This window comes from Staurois parvus, unplaced genomic scaffold (assembly GCF_062004578.1).
Source record: "Staurois parvus isolate SC_StPar_1 unplaced genomic scaffold, SC_StPar_1.0 ptg000226l, whole genome shotgun sequence".
NCBI classification, from domain to species: Eukaryota; Metazoa; Chordata; class Amphibia; order Anura; family Ranidae; genus Staurois; species Staurois parvus.
Genome location: NW_028318022.1, coordinates 6575272 through 6589389, shown reverse-complemented (window position 1 = coordinate 6589389; position 14118 = coordinate 6575272). Strand labels below are relative to the sequence as shown.

General features: G+C 41.0%; 1 protein-coding gene across 3 annotated transcripts in view; it reads left to right on the top strand.

The window, feature by feature from the left end:
- The window catches only part of DLGAP2 (DLG associated protein 2), a 1035006-nt gene that overhangs the window by 73643 nt on the left and 947245 nt on the right, over positions 1 to 14118 (top strand). For all 3 annotated transcript variants that reach the window (XM_089679530.1, XM_089679529.1, XM_089679532.1), the window contains exon 2: positions 3080 to 3187. In XM_089679530.1, the coding sequence (XP_089535656.1) occupies positions 3173 to 3187 (15 nt within the window). In that variant the 5' untranslated portion in view covers positions 3080 to 3172. The remainder of the gene's footprint in view (positions 1 to 3079; positions 3188 to 14118) is intronic.

Genomic DNA, 14118 nt, shown 5'->3' with positions numbered 1-14118 from the left:
CTGTACTCCACATCCCAGGAGTGGTCAAGTGGAAAGTGGATTACCTTAGCCGCCACCGCCTGGATCAAAGGGAATGGATACTTCATCCAGGTGTCTTCAATCTGATGTGATAAAAATGGTGGATTCTAGATGTGGACATCCAGGTTCAATAACAAACTATTTGTTACCAGAGCCAGGGATCTAGCCTTGGATGCTCTAACCTTGGATGCTTTAATAACCCCCTGCTCTCAGTTCAGGCTAATTTATGCCTTCCTTTCAGTGTGAATCCTGCCTCCTCTGCTCCAGTAAATAGAGCAAGTGAAGAGAACAGTGATTCCAATTGCACCAAACTGGCCCAGGAGAATCTGGTACAGACATTCTCAGACTTCTAGCAGACAACCCCTGGCCCCTTCCCATGCAACCAGATCTGCTATCTCAGGACCTTACATTCTCAAACAAAAAAATCTCCTCTTGTGCTTTTTAATGCCCATTCAACCACATTGGTGGAAGTTTCCTGGGCATTTTGACACTCTGTACCTCAATTATGTAAGGATGCCATTTGGTCCTCCTGTGCATACTTTTTCAAAGTTTTACCAGGTGGACATCCAATGTTCTGTGGATGCAGGTCTCATAGAAGCACTCTGAAGTTGGGTCTTATGAACTTTGTTTGGGCCTGCTGGCACAGTTACATTTGCCATATTGCTGCCCACCCTTCATTGCTTGGGGACATCCCATGATGTATGAATTATCAAAGATAGGAGGAACTTTGACTTACCTGTAAATTCCATATTTTGGCGTATGGTACAGGGCACCCTCTCTTCCATTCCTTGATTTTTCCCTGCATTGCTTGCTACAAAACTGAGCAATCAAGTAATTGGGTAGGGTTAAAAGGAGGAGCCCAGGGGGTGTGTCCTTTAAAGCTTTGCCAGCATCTGATCACTTGAAGGTACATGCCCATCACCCATGGTGCATGAATACTCCGACTATGACTTGCACTGTTCTCCAGGATATAGAATGTACAGGTTAGTCAAAATTCTTCTTTTATGCAATTTATTTACCTGTAAAGTTTTCTTTGTGTAGACATCAAAAAGTCTAAGACTGGTGCTGGTGTCAACATCCCAAGCTGACTCAGAGCTGTCGTGTAAGTGACATTCTGTAGTATTACCCTTTAATCCTTATCTGACTGCTACATGAAAGGTTATTTAGGGAGAAGAAAAGCGAAGATGCTGGGTCAGCACAGACAGGAATCAGACAATCCAAAAAGAGGAAAGGGCTTTGACATGCAAGGAAGGAGGGTACTGTTCTGTAGACCTGACTCTTGTAGTGGTTTTGCCTTTGAACTTGCTATAACATTTGACTACTACAAGCAATCATTTAAATACTTGATTTGTCTCTGCTTTTGCCTGCAATTTTTAAAGTTGGTGATAGGATTTCTTTAAGAAGCTAGAGAACCCCTTTTCTGGTGAGTGCCACAGTGAACAACTCTCATGTACTTTTTGTTATTTCTCTTCTGCATCCCCTCTATTAGCACTGTTCCGTGTTTTTCATTCTATGGGAGTCCCTTACCCTCTACCTTGAATATTGAGTAGAGTGACAGTCTCTTTTCCTTGCCCTGTTGCCCAACACCAGAGTGTGTCAGTTTGATAAAATAACAAATTTCTTTCTTTGCAGACACAAACAGTTAGCATTCTATCTTTATGAAGTGGTAGCTACAGGGCTGAGACCTGGGGCTAGTACTGCAGGTACCAGTGACTAGCAATACACCTGGACTCAAGGCAAAAAGCTTTATTTTCACTCTACTAAGAAGACACTGGATGTGACTGTACATTATAATCTGTATGAGTTTGCATGTGACTGGATGGAAATGTACATTATAGTATGTGAAACACTTGGAGTTTGTATGTGGCTGGGCACATCTAAGTCTTCACAAGGGTTGACTATGAATCTAAAAACAGCTCCCCATGAAAGGTATCTGCTAGTCCTCAAATTACTCCAGTAAGCACTGAGACCAATTGAAACACTTATCCAATGCTGACATCAGGTTGCAAAATCTCTCTGTGCAATAGTAAGCTATACTAACTCAGGTGTCCTTTTATGACACAGAGAATAGCTGTGATTCAGAGGATCGCAGCTATTCTCTGGTCATTCACAGTTTATAACACTCAGGAGAACATGTTCAGCCCTTCACATGTCCAGCCCAGAGCTGGAGAATCGGAGGGACCGCAAACTAAGCAGAGATAATTTACCTCTGCTTAGTAAACTGATCTTTTACTGTAATCTCGCGAGATTATAGTAAAATCAGCCGTTTTCCAGCGTTTGTAGACCGTTCTCCCTTCCTTTGGAGAACTGATCTACATATGCTTCATAAACGGCATTTACAGGAGAACTGTGTTCTCCGAGAATGACGGAGAACTGAGCAGCGATCTATTACTGCTGGTTCATAAACGGACACCTCAGGTGTCTGTTTATGACAGAGAATAGCTGCGATTCAGAGGATCGCAGCTATTCTCTGGTCAATTCACAGTTTATGACACTCAGGAGATCAGCGGAGAACATGTTCAGCCCTTCACTGGAGATCTGTGTTCTCCCTCCAGATTCTCCAGCCCAGAGCTGGAGAATCGGAGGAACCGCAAACTAAGCAGTGATAATTTACCTCTGCTTAGTAAACTGATCTTTTACTGTAATCTTGCGAGATTATAGTAAAATCAGCCGTTTTCCAGCGTTTGTAGACCATTCTCCCTTCGTTTGGAGAACTGATCTACATATGCTTCATAAAAGGCATTCACAGGAGAACTGTGTTCTCTGAGAATTCCGGAGAACTGAGCAGCGATCATTTACTGCTGGTTCATAAACAGACACCTATATGAGTTGTTCATCACTTGCTAATACAGCAGAAGTAGCCCAGTAATCACAAGCCAAGATCAAAACGAGGAGCCTCCCTTGCATTTATCAGACCTTTTCTCCTGTGGACTTCATTATTCCGGACATTTTGTTATGCTGACCATCACATTGCTAACCCCCCTCCTTCATTTTGTACTTATTTACATTCTTTTCTGTTATATGCATTATATGACTTCATTTGTATTCATTCCCGCCCTAGGCTATATCAGCATCTTGAAGCTGGATTGTGTGCACAAGTTCTCCCTCCACTGCTGCCTGCGAATGTCTGCATCGTGCATCAGGCTCAGACATAATGGGGACTACTCAGGTACACCTTTATCACTTTCACAGGACAAATTGCTTTGCTTTTCATGTATGGCACTTCATTTACTATTGTTTGATGTATATATTCTTTGAACAGAGTTCATGTAGCAGTTGTTATTACATTTAAGTGATTTATGGTAAAGATTTTGCTTAGATAGAGTCATGATATCATCGCAGAACATCAATCCAATACATGGCAAAAATGATCTCATGTGTCTCTCAGTTCACCTGTCGGCTTTACTGAAGGTTTTTAAAGATACAATATTTGGGATTGGCAAATGAGTAGAAGGGTAAGGTCTTGGGAGTTTTTTTTAATTTGTTGCAGATATTTGTAATGTAAGTGGTCAAATAGAAATATGAATATTTGAAAACTAGATTAACAAAGGAAGAATAATTAAAGCAATATAAGACAGTCGGAGGTATTCCTATATAGTATTCCTATAATGTGGACCAGCAGCGAAGTGATGGGGAAACTAAAGCTTTAATTTAAGAACTGAAGTCAGTATTTGCATAAAAGAGAGACCTGGAGAGTGACAGTACACCATGCTAGCAGCTTAGAAAATTTAGCCTAATGTCAGGTTGGCTTTTAAGGCATCTCATTAACGTTCTGCAAAAGGTGATTTGACCTTTGAAACAGCCAAAGGAAGAAGTGATTTTGAAAAAGCTGTTAAAATGGCACAAACAAGGAAAAAAAAGGTGTCAAGTGCTATGCTTGTTTTAGCGATGACACATAATTTTCCTAATACTTAAGAAATGACCTATTATGACAAAGACTTTATAGTGAGCAGAAAAAAAATATAATGCATACTATAGAGTCCTTTTTTCACCCAGGAGTTACACAACTTTCACCCAGCATTTACACATATTTCTAATTGGATTCTATTGGAAAGATGTGTGAAAACATTTATAAGTAGACCCCTATGTGTTTACACTTTTATTTTTACTACAGAGTAAAACATACAGTGGTTGTAGCCTAAGCTGATCTCATTTTCTATCCCACCTCCAAGATATGAGGTGAAGACCATTTTTGCTCCATATTTTGTCTGATGATTAAAAACATGTACTGATACTGCTAATCCTGAATTACTATTGAATATAAATGTATATACCCCACAGTAGCTAAGTTATCTAATTATTGTGGAAGTTCAGTCAAATACTAATTATACTTAAACCTGCTCCCACCCCCCATTCTAAGCCTATTCTAACTACCCTGTAAAGGAAAAATGTCTATACTTACCTATGCTGAGGGAGCTCTGGTCTGGTCACATGATCCCAGCACTGTCTACAATATAGAGGAGGGACAACCGACAAAGGATACCCCATAGTAAGTGTACTGTATGTGACACCACATAGGCTCTGTAGCGGTTGTCAGTGACCTCTCCTCTTCACTGAAGCTGGGCCACTGGAGAAATCATGTGATTGGACTGGAGTACCCTCAGCATTGACAAGTACAGATATCTTTCCTTTACAGGGTAGTTAAATTAGGCTTAGAATGTGTGTGGGAGCAGATTTACTATAGTTATGGTATATCTTACTTAATGCAGAGTTCCAGTCATTTTTGTGTTTATTAAAAGTCAGCAGCTACAAAAACTGTAGCTGCTGACTTTTATTATACACACAGTCACCTGTCCTAGGATCCAGTGATGTGCTTACCCGTGCCGTCCCTTCTCTCCTTCTACCCCTGGCACTGGCATCTCAACTGTCACGCTGTGCCTCCTGAATGGTTTGGCAGTCTTCAGGGACCTGTAAAGTGTCCCAGAAGACTGCAGAGGGAAGGAGGGGGGCCAAACTTCTGGCTCAGTTCACCGCCATGAACTGAGCTGGAAGTGAGAGTGGATACCTGTAAAAAAAAGGTACTCTGAGAAGGCAGACATTCTAGAAGGAGGAGAAATAAATTATGTTAAAAGTAATATTAACCACTTTGTTCACCCCCTATGGACCAAAACAATGTTTATATTTCTGCTATGGACCTGTTAATTTTGCAATAACTTTGTCAGTACTAAAGATAACATGGTAATACATATATTGTATTTTTAAGGACAAACAAAGATTTATTTTTATGACATTGTCTTGCAACAATGATTTTTGTTTTTTTTTGCAATCCTTAAATAAAACACAACAGAACTAAACAAATGCATTCTTTTTTTTTAGCTGTGTTAGTTTAAAAATAAATATTGTTACTGCACATAAAATATGCACATTTTATTCTTTTAATTTGTCCTATTTAAAATGACACAATCATTATGTTTCTGGTGCAAAGCATTTCAAAGTTATTTAGAGATGTAATTAAAAAAAAAAATAATTAAAGTGCTAAATAAAGTTTTGGGGTTTTTGTGAATGGGAAATGTGTAAATATGTTAAATGTGTAAAAATATTAACAAACAAACAAACAAAAAGTTTAAAAGTGTATAGTTAATAAAAAAAGAAACAAACAAGTAAAAATACATAAACAGAAAAATAATAGTTGAAGAGAGAAGACTAAGGGGATAATTAGAGCTAATTAGAGTAAGCTAAGGGTTAATACAGGGTTAAACAGAGGAATATTTTATTAAAAAGTTAAAAACTCTTTTTAATTGTTAGATTTCTTTAACTGAGGTCTGCAGATCTAAGTTCATCTGCTTGATCTGCAGATAAATAAACTGAAAGATAAAAATGTAGCAATGTTACATTGTATCTTTGCATAATCACAATCTGAGCTGTGTTGTTTATAAACACTGATTCAGACTACTATTTTGACAGTTAGAGCTTCATACTTCTGCTCTGAGTATATTGTATTGCCGGCATTACAATGTACTCAGAGAAGATGTCGGTATACTGGGATGGGGGGTCCCAGAGATAGGGCAGAAAGAATGGATGTGCCATACATGCCCTGTGTACAATGAGTTTTTTTTGGAGGCATGTGTAGCATGCCCAAAGTCTGCAACTATTTTAACCCATAAATCAAATTTTATTATATTGCAGGTTGCCAATTCTTGGGTTTGGTGGCTGCATTCGTTTTTCTTTTTTAGGCTTTTTTTTTTCCCCCTTTATTTTCACCTTGTGGCCCAGACAATATTTCTGCTTTTTCAATAACATGCAATAACACCAAACACGCTTTTTATATTTTTAAACAAAAAAAAGAGCAAAAACTTGAAAGTTTCTTTGTTTCTATTATAAAATTTTGCAAACAGGTCATTTTTCTCTTTCACTGATGTGTGTTGATGAGGCTGTCCTCTATGACATTTGCTGGTTATCAGCAGGGGAAGCATGGATAAACAGGGCATAACCAGGAATGGGACTGAAAACAAGGGGAGCAAAGATGGGGGTAACCAGATACAGTACAAGGCCAAGGGGAGCAGAGATGGGGTAGCAGGATACAGGACAAGGCAGGAATCAGGATCAGGATAACAGTCAAGCAGGCACGTGGCTAGTAGACAAAAAGCTGGAGCAATGAAGTATATCTGAGGGGGGAGGGTGTGTATATACCTTCCCAGCAGCCATCTTCAGATGGAGCTTAATTACTGTAATCTGCTAGGAACTGCACCCTTCAGCTCTGGGAGCCACAGTGCCACCAGCAGGTGAGCCAGGTCCTGACACCTATGTATACTATGCTGCTATGTATACTGTATACTATGTGTACTTCCATATGTTTGAGGTTTTTTTGTGCCCCTGTGTATTGTTTATGAAATGTATATTTCAGTAAAAATGTATTGAAACTGAAAATGCTCTTTGCTACAATGCAGGATAGTTAAAGTGGCATGTGAATGCACATTCAGATGTGTAATAGTGTCGGTGGGGGTGCCCATGTCTCCAAAGCATATTCTAGAAGCACTGGGTTTTTGAAATTTTGACTGAAATGTCCCCTTAATAAATAAATTAACTACTCAGCTGTATTTTTGGCACCTACTGAGAGCTGAACAGAAGTAAAGGCAAATCAACAATAAAAGGGGTTAAATGTAAGTCAGTAACATTTTTCAGTGTTTTTGTGCTCCCAGAAATAGAGTTAAAATGAAAGTATTCTGTAAATTGAGTTTACAACCACACCACAATGTGAATGAAAATAAAAACAAAGATTGATTGCCATTTCATGCACAGCATGTAATGAGAGAACACCTTATCTGAGCAATCATTTCTCTTGCTCTCTTCTGCAGATCTGTATTAATGCATTATGTTGTCTGTTTTCTGAATAGTTTGAGAAATATGAGCAGAATAATAAGATCACTTATTCTGCAAAAACTCCCAAGAACACGTCTGCAATAATGTAATGTGACCTTGCAGTATGGCTTGGAGAGCTGGTGACTTTTAATTAGCAGTATAGAGGTTTGTACTTACTGCTCAAAATGCTTATTAGTTGAACGAGGGGAATACTGTGGCGTTCATACAAATGAGCTTGGAAGTGGCTAATTTGAAACTACTTCTAAACTAATACATTACCTTCATAAACAGCCATTAAAGGAAGAGACTGCTAATGTGTTGAATTTCAGGGAAGTAAGGTGACAGTGTGGTTGGGGCACTTCTCTTTAAGGAATACTACTATAACACCCCCCCCCCTCCACATCTCTCCTGAGAACACATGTCTATATTCCAGAGCCCAGTTGCAGACATGCCCCACGGTGACTGTTGAATTCTGTCCCAAAAGACAGTTTTTGAATTCTTTCATGGTTTCTCTCATTTCCACTTGGCTGTGCCTGCTCAGTAAGCAGTTAATAGAGCTGAATGGGGCCATCTCAGATCTCAAGAGACAACTTCATTCAGTGCTATGACAGCTTACTGCAGGCAAGGCAAGCAGGGGAAACAAAACTGATGAAATCATTATACAGAGCTGTAGCTTGGGGCAGATAGTGGCTTTCAGAGTGGGCATTTCTGAATCCAGAGTCTTGAGTATATAAAACAAGGAGGTTAAGGGAGGCTAGGAAGGGTAGAGTAAGGGTTTAGTACACTTCATATGCAAGTATAATAATCAATGAGCACCAGTTCACATCAATGCGGCTTTAAAGCTGTGCACATTTGACAGCTAACTGTCCTGTGTGACTTCATTGCGGCTTGCTGCAAGTCGCAGTGAAGTCGCGCAAAAATAGTGCAGGACTAATTTTAACAGTAGCTGCGACTTGAGTCGCACTAAATGGAAGGGGTCATTCAGGGTTGCTGGTAGAAACCACAGGGCCCCATACAGCCAACCTGACAGGGCCTTCCCCCTTAAACCCCCCCCCCGCAGTTTACTATGCTTCAGTTACGAATTAACACAGAGTGATTAGTACCGATCACTCATAGTGTTCATTCAGGAAACAAAGGGGCTGGTAAATGTGACATATTTACAGGGCCCTTCCCCCACTCTCCATCCTCAAAGATCCTATTGTGTGCTTGCAGATGCTGGTGGAAAGGAGAGGAGGGAAGCTAGTAGCACTTTGGAGGAGGAGGCACACAGGGGGGCCTGAGCAGCAGGGGGAAACATATGGTGCAAAGGGAGGGTGATGGGTCTGGTGGGGGGTAAGTACTGGAACCTCTGCCCTGTATGACTCTCTCTGCAGCAGATGCCAGCGGGAGGGAGAGGAGAAGAAGCCAGCTTTCAGTTGCTGCAGAGAGAGCCATACAGGGGATCGGTTCCAGTAATTGCCCTCCGCTGTGTTGATTACCCTCCCTGCCCACATCCGATTCACCCAGCTGCCTGGGACCCTCTGCTAGCCTGGGACCCGTACAGGAGCACTGGTGGTACCCCCTTATCCACGGCCCTACGGTCATTGCTGATAATGGCATGCGAATTATAATGCGACTTGCAATTTCAAAGTCACATGACAAGTCACACTGATGTAAACTGGGGCTAAAAGTGCATCTAAATCCAAAACCCAGGTCATGGTCTTAATTCTGTGTCACCAATAAGGACATTTGCTGGAGCAATAGGTGAGCGGAAATTTTCCATTGGGGACATCTGTCTGCAGGGAATGTAGGAGTGGTCTCTCTCACTTCCTTTTGTGTCTCCAGGACAGGAAATAAAAGGAAATATCCCCACAAAGGGTCAAAAGATTGACAAAGGTATTACCATTACCTAGTCTATCCAAAACCTTTGGTTTTCAACCTTACACTTCTCTTATCTAATTTATCCTCTAAATCTCTTTTGAGATTTCACTTTGTACGTCCAAGTCTAGGTGGATTCCAGTTAACTGGGTATCAGATCTCATATAGACCTCTGGATCCCATATGCAGCATATGAAAAGTAAGGCCTCATGCACATTGGGTGTTTTTACAGCTGCTGATTTGGGCATTAGAGGTTTTTTTAAACTGGCTCTGAACTCCCTGGCATGTTATCCCAAAAAAAAACCCTTCTGCCAGTATGTTCTGGAGCAGCAGCGTTTTGGCAGAAAAAATGCTGACAGCTACTAAACTCTACTAAACTCTGCTAAATGCCGTTGCCCAGTGTTTACCAGCATTTTTTTTGTTCCCTGGTTAAGGGGAGGGCCAGGAAGCCAGGTGCTACATTAAGACATCTGAATGTAAAAAAAGCAATACAAAATAGTGAAAAAAATGGCGTGGGGGTCCCCCTCAATCCATACCAGGCCCTTATCCAAGGGAGAGGGACAAGCAAGTGCCCACCCTTGAACCATACCAAGCCACATGCCCTCAATATGGGTTTGAGGACCGCCCCACAGCACCTTGTCCCCATGTTGATGAGGACAAGGTCCTTTTCCCCACAACCCTGGCTGGTGGTTGTGAGGTCTTCTGGCAGGGGGCTTATTGGAATCTGGAAACCCCCTTTAACAAGGGGGCCCCCAGATTCCCTCCCCCATGTGAATTAGTATGAGGTACATAGAACCGCTAATCATTCACCAAAAAAGTGGTAAAAGAAAATAAAAACACAGCGCAAGTTTTAGACAAGTCCTTTATTTAGGAAAAAATCCCCCAGTGTAGATTCATCGTCAATCATAACGCCTGCTGCCACCGCCAGCCCAAAAAAGAAAAAAATATATATCTCTAGTCCTGACAAATGCTCCCACCAGCAGCCCTTAAATAACAAAAGGGGTGAGGCCATCCGGTAACGTCACCCGGAGACCCCACCCCCTTGTGACATCACAGACACGGGGCAGGCTGGCCACCATGTTGAGGACATGTGGCCTGGTATAGTTCGGTGGGGGTACACTTGCTTGTTCTCCGACCTTTCCAGACCTGCCGGGCTACATACTCCGATAAGGGTCTGCTATGAATTTTGGGATGAATCCCACCATTTTTTTAAAAAAGTTTGCCCCTACGCCATTTTTTTCACTTTATTGTTGGCAATTGTTTTTTTTTTTGTTTATATTCAGCTGTCAGAGGGGAACCCGTGAATGGAAGACAGGACAAAACCATCCCATTTGTCCTTTCACTTTGCTGCAAGCAATTCATCATTTTTCAAGCAGGCTTTCTCCCCCTTTCTTTGACTTGTATTTACAAGCCATTGGGGGAAGTCCAGGCGATTAGCCAATTCCAAGATTGTACAAATGTCTAAATAGTGTCACGCTTGTTATAAAAATTGTCCATGTAAAGGTTGTACCCTATATGGAAAAAGGGTTACACCAAGTCCCAAACTATCTTGCCACTGCTCCCAATGTAGTCTGGACATCCGGGGGGCTCCATGTGACTATTTATTTATTTTTTTTTCCCTCTTAAATCTGAAAATTTACATGTATAACCGGTTGCCCTCCCACAGATCTTATACATTTTGATCCACATCTGGCACGCTTGCTGGGGAGAAATTGTATGAATGCAAGGCGGCCAAAAAAATTAACTAGGGACTCATCAACCCAGATGTTTTGCTGGGGAGTATAGACATCTGCAAATTTCTGGTGATTTACGAGGGGCTGAATTTTGTGGATCCAGTCAAATTCAGGGTCACCCCAAGGATGACAGTGTATTGTCGTTGAAATGCATAAATTGCATTATATTCTCTGATCTATGCCTGGCCATGGCAGCAAAGAACATGGGCATATGATGAATCGGGTCTGTGGACCCATGTTGAGGGTTAGGCCCAAAAAAACTTTAAATTCGGAAACTGTAATAAGCATGGAAATGCTCTGGCAAAGTTTGAATTTGCGATAAATTGTTGTGTGTATAAATTGCTTTGATCCACTGTCAATTCATGCAGATCTTCCATGATAAGCAAGGAGAGTAGTTAAATTTGCTGTCTCCACCTGAATTCCAGGTTGAGCAGTGAATGGGGGAAGTACAGGTACTGCAGAATTTGTGGGCTGCCAATCAGGATTTGCAAGCACATCCGGAAAGGACACTATGGGCTCTACAGGCCTGTTAGAATTCTTGGTGGCTGCGGGACACTACATGTGCTACCCACTGCATCAGATTGTGCTGCACTTATGGAATGCGCCACATCACCAAGTGATAACGCAGTGCTAGTATGAAAAAGACCAGGATGTACTAGGCTGCTGGTGCTCCCCAGCTCACCAAAAGGTAGAGCAGCACTAGTACTGGCACTCTGCTGAATATGAGAATCATTATGCAATTGTAACACCTCAGCAACCTGGGAATAGAGTCAGGTATGCCTGACCTTAGCAGGGACCTCTAGTCCATCGTCTAGACTATCTGTCAAGGTGCCACTGCTGTCCACAGGTTCGTATTCTGAGGCAGATTCTGTCAGTGAACCTTCCCCTTTACTCTTATCCGACATGGTCAGAATCCTGTAGGCCTCTTCAATAGAGTATAAATTTAGTGGCCAAAATGTCCAACGAAAGGTAGGTAGCTAGTGCGACTCACAGGAAAAAGAGTACCTGGCTGTCAAGGACTGCTTGAACCGCTACAAACAAATTTACCTGCTAGTGCTAGCAGAGATCAAGTCTGATCTTGCTAACCCTGCAAATTTTTGTGTGTAATGTATCAAGTGACTGTGATCTACTGACACTGTACTTGCGGGGAGTCTGCCCTGCAGCAGTAAACCTGCTATAGGGTGGAGCTTAACTGGTTAACAATGGCAGCCCTGCTCCTTAGTGCTGAAGCTCCTAAACCTAGCTTACACATTAAGCTAAACATTACTAAACACCAGCAAAAAAAAAAAAGCTCAAAACATTAGTGTTTTTGTCCAGCATTTCTAAAGCAGTTTTTAGCTTTTTTAGTGTGCGTGAAGCCTACATTGTATTATACTGGGACAAGCGGTTCATAGACTGATGTCTTGCTTTGATTACAGGGGAAAGAGGCATTGTAGATTTAATGGATAAACAGTCATAAAAAATATGATAGAAAATGCTATATGAGCAATATGTAGAGGGAGCATAAATGTTAAAGGAGCTTAATTCATATTTAGGGTGTAACGTGTTACTGCTGCAGCTGTCCCCACACCCCCCTGATTCCCCGCTGTGACAGCAGGTCAGGGATCTTCTCCCCGCGCCTGCTGTCACAATTTAAAAAGACATGGCTCTGTGTGTCTCCACTGACCCAGCCTTGTCATTCATTCACAGAGTTCTGTGAATGGGAAAACTGCACCAGGCTTACCATCCATGTTGCACATGCACTCAAATCGATCTCCTCTCTGGATCAGTCACACAACTACATCTGACTACAGACATCTCACCCATGAGCCTGTTTTTAAATTCTAAGATGCAAGTTACTACTTATCTTTCTATTCAATACCTTCACAGTACACACTTAGAGGCGTTGTGTTTCTTTGTTTCCTGTATTATAATTGTCTGAATCGGGCTCACTGTAATCCATATATGTAGACATATTTTCACAAATAAAACATGGCCACTGCTGTCTTTTATCAAAAACATTTACCATTAACTGCTTTGCCTGCCAGCACTCGGCAATCGCTGAGTATCTCTGACAGGGGAGAGACTTGGGTGTAAACAACAGCACAGGTCACTCTACTGCCGGCAATAACATGCTGCTGTGCATTTCTCTGCACAGCAGCAGAGTGTGTGCAGTATGTTTCCCTAGTAAAACACACACAGCACACACAGTAAAACAGCACAGTTAACCCTTAGATCGCCCCAGATGTTAACCCCTTCCTGCCCAGTGCCATTAGTATAGTGCCAGTGCTTTTTATTAGCACTGATCACTGTATTAGTGTCATTAGGATGTCCGTGGCAGTTAGTTCCCCTCCAGTGTCAAAATGCCCGCCACAGTCCCGCTATAAGTCACTGATCACTGCCAATACTAGTATAAAAACATTTTTTTTTAGATTCCATCACCATTTGTAGACACTGTAATGTTCACGTAAATCAATTCATTTACATGTATTGTGATTTTTTTTAGAAAAGACATGTAGCAGAATACATTTTGGCCTAAATTTTAAGATGAAATTTTATTTTTTTAATTTTTTTTACTGGATATGTTTTATAGCAAAATGTGTTTTTTTTTTTTTCAAAATTGTTGGTCTTTTTTTGTTTATAGCACAAAAAATTAAAAAACACACTGGTAATCAAATACCACCGAAAGAAAGCTCTATTTATAGGGAAAAAAGGACAAAAATTTAATTTGGGTGCAGCATCGCATGACCGCACTATTGTCAGTTACAGTAACACAGTGCCGTATCTTTTATAGCTGCTACTATTTATTGTAATCAAATCTGTAAACCAATTGTATGTTTTATAAACAACGTATCCTCTAAGTGATTCAGTAGCGCAAAATATCATAAACATAAATTTCAGAGTGAAAACTCATACAAGTGAAAAAAGTCCAAAGAAAAGTCCTTTTTTTATCCCAAGATGATTCATATTCTTCAAATACAATCACTACGTGAGTAAAATATATAGTGTCTCCCTCTCGGGTGTGCACTCACCACATGGATATGCTTCCTATTCTCATGGTTGGCTTAATCGCTTAAGAGATGTTATCCACAAGACAATCAACTTATATACTGGATGACAAACACCTCATCCAATTCACTACAATATCTCTTATTCCAGGATATCCCAATGACATAATATAGATATGGATAAATGGTTGGTATACAGGTGCTGATGAATGGTAAGCAACCAC